This window comes from Triticum aestivum, chromosome 1D (genome assembly GCF_018294505.1).
Source record: "Triticum aestivum cultivar Chinese Spring chromosome 1D, IWGSC CS RefSeq v2.1, whole genome shotgun sequence".
Lineage (NCBI taxonomy): Eukaryota > Viridiplantae > Streptophyta > Magnoliopsida > Poales > Poaceae > Triticum > Triticum aestivum.
This window is the reverse complement of record NC_057796.1, coordinates 437,518,434-437,528,111: the sequence shown is the minus strand read 5'-3', so window position 1 is coordinate 437,528,111 and position 9,678 is coordinate 437,518,434. Positions and strand designations below refer to the sequence as shown.

Genomic DNA, 9,678 nt, shown 5'->3' with positions numbered 1-9,678 from the left:
TCGGCTGCGAGTTGGGGAGACAGAGTTGCCGGTGAAAACAGAGCCAATGGCGGCGTTTTGCGTCGTTACCTTGATGAATGCATCGTCGTTTAACTTTTTTTGACCCACTCGTGCTGCTTCGGTGGAAACCCTAAGATCTGGTCATCCAGATCAGACGATGACGGTACTGCGGTATCGTTACTCTCTTGGGAGCATAATTTGTGGAGCAGCGCTGGAGGGCAGAGGCAGGAGGTGGAGCGGCTATGTCTTGCACGGAGCTTCGGTGGAAATATCAAGTCATGCCTGACCGACAGGTGCTACGCTGTGTCAAGTCTGGTCGGCAGGTGCTACGCATGACAAATCTTCTAGAGTCTTCTCGTCTGGATGAATGCGCGCAGGGCGGTGGCCCCGCTGGGCGCCGTGGTGGCGTCGACGGATGTCTGGAATGTCAAGGATGATGCGGATCTCTATCCTGAAGATGGGTCAACGGTCCGAGGATGATTGCAGCTTCTAACTTCTAAAACATGTGCATGTGGTGTGCGCTTTAGGTCTGCTGCACCGGCTGTTGGTCCCGATACGTTATGTGGATGGATCGGCGACGACACCAGTTTTAGATGTGGGGGGTGAGAGCACTTCACATTATCGAGTTTGTAGGTGTGAGTGGTGGCTTCGGGTGGCTTGATGTATTTTCTTGTCAGACCTTTGTGAAATAATTAATAAAGATGGATGTATGCATCGATTTATGCATAGGCCGGGGGTTTAACCTCCTTTCCAAAAAAAATCATCAATCACCAGTTCACCACCACTGTGGCCTCCTTCTTACCCAACTTGTTCACCATGTTGTGTGATAATGACCTCCTAACTTCTGCAAATTTAACATTATATTTGAGTAATTAAGTCCTTTGTTGGTCAGTGGTGATTAGTTTTCTTCCGGTTATCTTGTATGATGTTTATGCATAATGATTATCGGCGTTGGTAGTGGCTCAAGACGTCTATCAGGTAGAACATATAGGATTTAAAGTGAGTAGATGTGGTGGGGATTCGGGTTACTGTGGTGACTTAAAGCTAACCCTTTGTCCTAGATCATCAACCGGGGAGTAACGAAGACCCATCCGCTCTTTGTTGCACCACGAGGAAGCCCTTAGTGACCACCGTAGACCGACGGAATGCTAGGTGGGTTTGTAGTTGTGTGAGGGGTATGTGCACGCGGCAACGCGGCTTGCCTAGCATTGGCTTGGCCCTCTTATCTATCTCACTAGTTAACCATTGTGCCTACAAACTAATATTTACTAGATCTTGTTAGTTTACTTTAGTTTAGTTAGCCTTTTACTTCTTGCTTTCAGTTTACTTGTTCTTAGTTTAGTTTACTGTACAGTTCTGTGCCTCGATAGAATATAGCATGAGTAGACTACTAATTCCAAGCTCTAGTTTGCATGCGAACGCGACTAAATGCCGTGACAACTCTAATTGTGGTAAGGGGGAGACGACTCTTCTTAACTCCTCAAGTTCGACAAATACTTGGTTAATACATCTGTGAAAGGCAATACGATTATTCATGTGCTTGCGGTCATCACTACAACATAGTAGAAGATACTCCTATTCCATAGTATTTAAATTTCTTGTTTTATCATTTGGGCGGATGCTCGTTAGTTGGCCGATTGTGTGGTAGTAGTAAAGGGTAAAACTACTTTTTTTTCTAAAGAATAAGTTATATAAATTGCCACTCTTGATTCTGTTCCTTTGTATAAGTACAAAGTAAGAAGTCAATTCAAAATTAAAATCAATGTACGACAAACCTGGTTTAAAATAGAACTTATTATCGACACTGCTCAAGCAATCAAGAATAGAAAAAATATAATCCTGAATAAGGAGCTACAATACTGAATAAAATGGAAATTGAGGTTAAAGTCCACGAGACAGATGACAATACTACGACAGATGATTCAGAAAAGTTGAGCCACGGGTCCTTCCAACAAATTATGTACCATCCGCTGAGCCAGTTTGTTTGGGGTAGTCATTCATGAGCTAGACAATCCAGATGGGGGAGCCTGACATTGATGCCATCGTAGGCGAGGGGAGCGTACATCCACATTTCATCGGAGCTCAAGAGCTGCGCATGAAAAAGATGGGAAGAATTAAGTGGCGCGCACTTGCACGCTGACAACTGAAACATTTGTTCATCTGTTGGCTATTGCTTCATAAGTGAATACATACCTTGATTTGCAGATGCAGAAACTTGACATAGTGGACTGCTTCCTCCAACATTGTGCTTATGTCAACCTGAAAAAGCAAACGATCAACACAAATGGCATTGGCAGGTGCAAATGAACAATGAATGGCAAATAGTAAGAACTCACCTTTGTGCCGTTAGGAATCAGGTGCTGCAGTACTCTCAGTCTCTCATTGATCTTATGCCTTCTTCTCTGTTCCAAAATTGAACATTGTGATAAAATGTTTAATAAGAGATTTCCCTAAAGGGAAACTGAGCTAATAATATGTAAGTAACTATCAAACCTTTGCATAGTTGCTTTGTGAGTCCAATCCAGCTCTTGACATGTTACCACTCTTCCTTACGGTCTATAGAATCGATTGCGATAAAAATAAATAAGAAGAAGAATTATAATGTCAAAATGGAAGAAATGCAGGACTTCACTTACCGAGAGAGCCACCGGGACTTCATTGTGATGGTCGCTCTGTTCATCCACTTGCATCTTTCTCTTGATACCAGTGTTCCTCTCATTCGCTGAACCGAGGTCATCCACTAGGAGATCAAAAGAAGCTTTTGTGCTATCATTTTCGGAGGAGCAGAGGTTTGCATCAGAATCACTGCCGCACCAGAGCACTGACTGCAAATGCGCAATCATCTCCGACTCCTCACAGATTGCTTCGAGAGAACCCCAAATTGATGAACATTCTGCCGCCTCCATTTTTTCTGATCTCTGAATTAACTGGTGTGGTATGGCTCTGAGGAATCCTTTGGTCAGTACTGAGCATACCTAGCAGTGCGTTTATATATACCCTGAGGAGCAGAAAGTCTTTGTTATTGACATTACATGGATTTGACTTGGGTTAACAACAATGTTTCAAAAATGAAAATGCAGAAACATATTGTGAGTAGATAATATTTGATTCAACGTGTTGGGAAGTGCTAGCCCCCCTGGGAAGTCATAAATGCTATGGTGCAGAATATATTTGCTGTGGTACATGAATCATAAGTACTTGGGTTAGTCAACGATGCTTATGGATCACAATTAGGAGGCAACAGCAGCAGCAGCAGCGCAGACTAATGGAACTTCGGTGTATCGCATGAATCATGACGCCACAGTCCAGCTTTTATGTCTTATATTGTGATCCCAGCTAGTTGTTTATAACAAGGTCAGAAGAATCCAATTGATCAGGACGGTGCAGATCATGCAGCAGTCCTCAAGCGCATAGATACGAACTGACTTCTTACCCAAAAAGGCTTTCGCCCCGCTTTATATATAAAGCATCAATCAACAAGCACCCATTACAAACACACGCCACGTCATCGCAACACACGCACACACCCAAAGCAGGATACATAGACGCTGAGCGCAGCAACACCACCCCTAGCACTACCACACGTAGAGATGAAGCTACATATGACGAATCATGCGCTCCAAGGTGGCTCCTTCAGGAAAGGAACGACACCGGCGCGCCGCCACCGCCCGATCCAAGGATCAGAGTTTCCTCCGGAGCCGCATGACGGGCAATGAAAGCCGCGACGACGACTTCAAGAAGAGAACGATCTTCGCCGCCGCCGGTCCGTCCGAAGATAGAACAGGTTTTCACCTCGGCCAACACTCACCGCCATCGAACGCCACACCCCGGCAACCACGCCGCCCTCACGGCCATGGTGACCGGGCAGCACCAAGGCGCGGGCTCTGCCCACGAGCACCACGCTACCACCCCCAGGGCCGCCGCCCCAGCATCCAAGACCTCGACACCACCTCACCTAAGACACGTCGCACCCCAACGAAAGAGAGGATCGGAAAGGTCCCACCTTTCGCACCCCTGGGCGACCCCCAGCGTCGAGACCCAATAGGTCGGCCAAAACTGGCATCCATCGACCCGTCTTGCTGCCCCGAGCGCGAGACGAGCTCGGTCCTATAGCATCGAGAGGGGGACAAGGCCAGTCCTGTTGCACCGTGTGCGAGACGAGCTCGGTCCTGCTGCATCGGGAGCGGGACGAGCTCGGTCCTGCAGCACCAGGGCGCGAGACGAGTGGTGGACCGCAGCTAGGAGAGGACCAGCCCATTGATGGGAGTAGCGCCCGGCCCACGAGGAGATGGGGTGAAAGTCAAAGACGGCCCGACCGCAGACGGGCCGACGCTTGAGAAGCCAGCCGCGGCCGTAGACAGATCCGTCGAGCAACCGTGAAGTCGCCACGACGGAGCTTTGCCCAACGGAGCTCGCCGGCGGCGGCGGGGGTAGGGGAGGAAAGCGGGGCGAGGGACGCGATGGCTGGAGATCCCCCCGGGCACGCGCGGGCGTGCCGCGGGAGCGGAGGGAAGGAGAGGGGGGGAGGGGAGCGGGGCGGGCCGGGGAGGGAACCCTAGAAGGGGTCGCGAAGGAGGGGAGGAGAGGAGGGGAGAGGAGAGGGGGAGGGAACCCTAGCGGGGGTCGCAAAGGAGATGGATTTTTGGTTTCTGAGGATTTGTAAGGCCATCTACAACGCCGGGTGCCTGACTTGGCTCTTAATGAGGAAAATTAAAATTAATATTACCTTTCCAACGCCAGACGCTAATGGTAACTAAACTGCATATAATGCGACACACGCGGGGAAGAAAATCCTGACGCCTTCCCAAGCGCCCCACGTTGGACATGGCCTATGTATTTGGTTTCTTTCTTGCAGTGCAACCAGGATGAGCCTCCCTGATTTTATAAGGCAATTCCGTGCTTGTGGACTGGAATTGTACTAGAAGCAACGGCGCACTTTGCCGTGCTGACTCTTTTCTCTTTTCTTTTTATGTTTGTTCTATGCTTGAAATCTCACATTTAATCAAAAGGGAAACAGCAAGACATCCCCATCAACATCACAGCTTCTTCCAAGTTCCAACCAGTCCCAAAATTCAACATGTATGCCGCATATGCACCAGCGAGAAATTCAACGATAAAACAACCAGCCCATTTCAATCAGGTCTTTGGTAATATCACCATCTTCAGCAAATTTTTATGTGCACTGATCACAAGATAACCCACTAACTTGGATTCTGTACAATGCTCTGCAAATAGTAGCGCCATACGCTCACTCGGTCACTCCCTTGCAAACATTCACTGCCATCTAATTTAGAGTGTCATATTGCAGGGTCTGTCAACAATGACATGAGATTGTATTACCGAAAAAGGTTTTCGCCCCGCTTTATAAATAAAGCAAACCACCTCAGCCAACAAATACAGCAAGTTCACACACACACGCACACAAATAGTACCAGCACAACAGAAAGTACGGGGTTCTACTGAGGGCACAGCTCAACAAAGCCCAAAGAACAGAAAAAAGAATAAAGAACAAAGCAGCCACGCCGCAAGTAGAAGACATCTAATCAGGCCCAATAAAATAGTACATGCATGTAGGATTTTCAACGACGTCGAAGAGAGAAGGGAGGATGAAGTTCCCACTTAAATCACTGCTTATAGACACCCGTTGTGGATCGTTCCATAGTTCGTCGCTATTTCATCGGGTTCACCCACGTCATGGGCCATGAAGCTCCTAGACTTACTCTAGAGTCTAGAGGCAACCCATTACAGGAGGTTTGTACATGCTGTCTAGAGACAACCTATTGTACTTGCCCTTGGTTATATAGCATGCTAAGATTTATGATAACTCAAAGCATAGTCCCAGATCATCCGCACCGCAGACTCCAGCATCCCTTTTAGAGTGTCCACCTCTTGATTGCCGCCGTCCTGGTAAATGATTAAGGAGACAGTCATTGTGCTGTTCAATCCAGTCAATTAGAAAACACGACGGCAATAATTCTAATTCCGAGTAACCATATGTTGGTAGAAAAACAGAATATTAGGTCTGCAGATGACATGATAATTCCAATTCAGAGTTTCCATATGTCAGTACTAAAACAGGATATTAGGTGTGCGCATCAATGCAGAGAATTGTTGTTTGGTCATCAGGTCAAGCAAAGCAAGCATAAACTGCAGCTCCGTTACACATGTAACCAAATAATTGGCTCATGAACATCACAGATTATCATGTACTAACCTGCAGTCTCTTGGATATGCCAGCTAATTTGAAGCTAGCTTCATTGGAAACCTCTCCAGTGGAGCTCCCTTGGACAAATCGGCCAGTATGCCTTAGATACATCTTTAACAATTTATTCCCAAAAGTCTTGTAGTTTGTACGCCACACTCCAGCTATGCTGAATCTCTCATCTATCAACTTATTCCCAAGTGGCCGTCTAAACCCCCCTCTGGCATTAGGATCAACAAGAGCTGAAGACACTAAGCTCTTGATGGCATTTTCCACTTCAGGCTGCAAGTGTTACCAGATGAGTCTGCAAAAGATATGATTGTAACAGAAAGGACAGATGTAGTTCCAATATGAACTCACGTCTATTAGGACCCTATTCGTAGTCAACATCAGCCTTAAATCAAGATCTTTCGACAGGCAGGATACGTCTTCCAATAACTCTTGTATCTGGTTCAATTCAATCTGCACGAGAAGTAACAATGGAGACAAAAGAGAAAGTAAGAAAACTATTGTTAGCTAGTAGTGGCCTGCAATGAATATTACTATATCTCAACAATTTAGCACAAGCCACAGTACTTAAGTCACATCACATATTAGAATCTAACCAACTGGCCCTATACATGGTATAAACGAAAATTTACAAAGGAAACTTTTAAGCCCAGCAATATCGGCAGTAGAATGAAAAAAACAAGGCACAAACGAGTACTAATCACATTGAGCTACAGAAAACATCAGCCAGTGAAACAATCTCGCTTTAAAACAATTTCAAGTAAACGTAACAATGCTATGAGGCTGAGTTTTATTGCTGCAGTTTCTTTAGTTAGAGAACATAATGAGTTTAGAGCTAACTGCCCAAGTGATAGACTACAAACAAGAGACACGGATGCTTTAGAGAAACGAGGAACCACCGGCCACTTGAGGAGCAATCAGAAGACTACATATAGTGGAAAATACGTAGTGAACGACTTTGTGTATAAAAACTGGATACATATTTACATGTGCCTTCATCTCAATTGCCCAAAAATTACTTTGAATTAAGACAAGCATGATAATTGATAGCTAAAAGTTAGCATCATACATTGTCTCAATGAATACTAACTTATAGATTAATTATCCTTACAGTCTTGGGGTTCTCGATTGCCAGGCGTAAAAGAATAAAACCATGCACAATCCCAATATTTCACACAGTTTAGTAGTACTATTTAGCAGGGATACCCATATAATCAATGCATGGTAGTGCTAAAAGTTAACTGCGACCCCAAGTTCTGAAAATGAAATGTACAGGAAAGGACAGCATGGTAAGCACACCTTCCCGATTGCAAGCTTCCCATCTTCTTGCACAGTGCATTTGCAAGACATCTTGGAAACCGTTCCCTGCTTGTCGACCACCTATCAGGTATTTACAGGCCCCAAAGCCATTTCACACTCGTCTAAACAACAACCAGGGGATAATAATTCTTGAACTGTTAGACGCATAAACCTTGACATGGTAGTGCTCTTTTGTTGAAAGGAACTCCAGCCCCATCCTCTCCACAGCGAATCGCTCCATGTCATCCAAGAAATCACTGGGCACATTCGTATGGAACGTTTTACGGACCGGGCTCTTGGATCCTTCTGTCCCTGCCTCTGCGAGGTCGCGGACGACGTCCAGGGAGACGAGCGATCCATCAACACAAAAACTGGGTGGTGGCGCGCGTTAATCACAATGCGATGTGAGTATGTAACACGAAGCAAAGATCCAAGAACTGGGATGGAACAGTCAGATGGATAAAAGAAGACTCACCGTTGGAACAGGACCTTGCCCACCCTTGCCACCAGACAGAGTTTTGCCTCCTCGTCTTCCCTCGGCACATCGTGCGTCCTCGCCCTCGCCCTCTCCACCGCGTATAGGAGGTCCGGCAAGAACCTCTCGGTGATGGCGGCGGCCGCGGCCCCGGCCTCCGTGGAGCTGGAGGATGGGGAGGAGAGGGCAAGGACGAGGGGCTTGGCGCCGGACATGCGCTCGACGGTGTAGCAGGGGAAGGTCTCGAGGCGAACAGATTCAGCGTCGTCGGAGAAGGGCGGGAGCGGGGACCAACGGGAGACGCAATCTGCAGCGTGGATGATCTTGTTGGACGGAGGGGTGTGGTGACACCCGCAAGGGGAGGAGATGGAGAGGGAATGGAGGGAGGAGGTGGGCGGGGAAGGGGTTGGGGCGGGCTCGGAGGTGCTCGAACGACGCTTGTGGGGAGGGACGTACGCCATAGCGGATGCCCCGACTGGCCGGCGGCGAGGTCAGAATGGGGGGAAGGAAAGCTTAGCCAGCGGTTGACTGAGCTCTCGGGAAAGGGGAAGTTTAAAGACCAACTTTAACGCACGATCCCAAACCCCAAACGACGGCGGCGAGGTCACGAGGGGAAAAGGTGAAAGTTTAGCAGGTTGACTAAACTCTTGCTACCAAGGAGAATAAAAGAGGGAAGTTTAAAGGCCAAGTCCAACGCACGACTCCAAATATCAAACAGATGTCCATTTTGTCTGGACTTCGTTCGTTTGGGGCGAACAATCCTAAGTGATTTTGGGAGGGGAAAGCGAAAATATATTTTAGAGCAGGTGCGTCCCGGCCCGCTTATCCTGGGCGTCCATATACCTAGGGATCGGGGCCAGTCGTTCCCGTAATTGACCCACGGCGGCTGTTATGAGCGGAACGAGACTGTTACGCGTGGCCACTGTTTCCCCCGGGTCACATGCACACAGATAAGGCCATTTCGCAGCAGCCCCTCTCGTGACCCGCTTCCACCTCCGTCGGACATTGGAGTTGCTGCCTATGCACAGGAGAGAGATAGGTGCCGGGGGGATTCTTTTGAGATGAAGATGTAGAGATAGCGGATCTGAGCGGAGGCCCGCTTGCTGGAAGAAGAGGAGCCGGGGATTCAGCGGCAGGTGCGGGCGGGCGGCACTGGAATCGTCGCCGGAGGCACTGTTCGATTAGATCCCAGGTGAGTATGTTTGTTTTTTGATTGCGCATTCCCCTTTTTCCTCTCTCTGGATGTAGATTATTTGGATTTATAATCCCTAAACAGGGTTTGGGTTCGGCGCCGGATAGAATATTGACGATGTGTCCATTCTTCTGTGTCTTGCAGACCAAAATAGACAGGCAGGAGGCTTCGCAAAATCTGTATATGCGTCTGTGATTTGGCCGGCAGCATGCAGGTACTGTATTCTTGCCCCAGTATCAGTCGCAGTGTACATGGGCTTGGTTGTGAAAGGTGTACAGAAAGTGGCTCGTTCTTCACTACCGGAATCGCACCCTATGCCGACGGCCTTGGCCGTCGGCAACGTTACCTCCTAACGGCGGCCGCCGTCAAGTGCTGACCAACGCCTGCTCGCCACGTGGCAGGTCTATGCCGACGGCCTGGCCATCGGCTTAGTTTGAAACTATGCCGACGGCTAGGCCGTCGGCATAAACGTGCCACGTGTCGAGCAGACGTCACCCCTGG

At 48.0% G+C, this 9,678-nt stretch overlaps 2 protein-coding genes across 2 annotated transcripts; both read right to left on the bottom strand.

Moving 5' to 3' along the window:
• Positions 1-1,993: 1,993 nt before the first annotated feature.
• On the bottom strand, positions 1,994-2,906 carry LOC123173442 (transcription factor BHLH133-like). The gene is made up of 5 exons (XM_044589923.1): positions 2,637-2,906; positions 2,494-2,556; positions 2,337-2,402; positions 2,194-2,259; positions 1,994-2,089 (listed from the first exon to the last, which is right to left on the bottom strand). The coding sequence occupies exons 1-5, from the start codon at positions 2,904-2,906 to the stop codon at positions 1,994-1,996; spliced, it is 561 nt and encodes a 186-aa protein (XP_044445858.1).
• Positions 2,907-5,617: 2,711 nt separating this feature from the next.
• On the bottom strand, positions 5,618-8,446 carry LOC123173432 (uncharacterized). The gene is made up of 6 exons (XM_044589911.1): positions 7,989-8,446; positions 7,683-7,893; positions 7,511-7,591; positions 6,563-6,664; positions 6,215-6,484; positions 5,618-5,904 (listed from the first exon to the last, which is right to left on the bottom strand). Exons 1-6 carry the CDS (start codon positions 8,444-8,446, stop codon positions 5,809-5,811), a joined length of 1,218 nt encoding a protein of 405 aa, XP_044445846.1. The 3' UTR covers positions 5,618-5,808.
• Between the last annotated feature and the right edge of the window lie 1,232 nt (positions 8,447-9,678).

What these genes read in the sequence shown, in the direction of transcription:
- LOC123173432 (XM_044589911.1), bottom strand. Translation starts at nt 8,446, where the DNA reads ATGGCGTACGTCCCTCCCCACAAGCGTCGTTCGAGCACCTCCGAGCCC. An exon ending in GTGGGCAAGGTCCTGTTCCA is followed by an intron (nt 7,894 to 7,988) that starts ACGGTGAGTCTT and finishes TGATTAACGCGC; the next exon opens with GCCACCACCCAGTTTTTGTG. An exon ending in GGAAGCTTGCAATCGGGAAG is followed by an intron (nt 6,665 to 7,510) that starts GTGTGCTTACCA and finishes CTTCTCGTGCAG; the next exon opens with ATTGAATTGAACCAGATACA.
- LOC123173442 (XM_044589923.1), bottom strand. Translation starts at nt 2,906, where the DNA reads ATGGAGGCGGCAGAATGTTCATCAATTTGGGGTTCTCTCGAAGCAATC. An exon ending in CACAAAGCAACTATGCAAAG is followed by an intron (nt 2,403 to 2,493) that starts GTTTGATAGTTA and finishes ATTTTGGAACAG; the next exon opens with AGAAGAAGGCATAAGATCAA. An exon ending in TGATTCCTAACGGCACAAAG is followed by an intron (nt 2,260 to 2,336) that starts GTGAGTTCTTAC and finishes TTGCTTTTTCAG; the next exon opens with GTTGACATAAGCACAATGTT.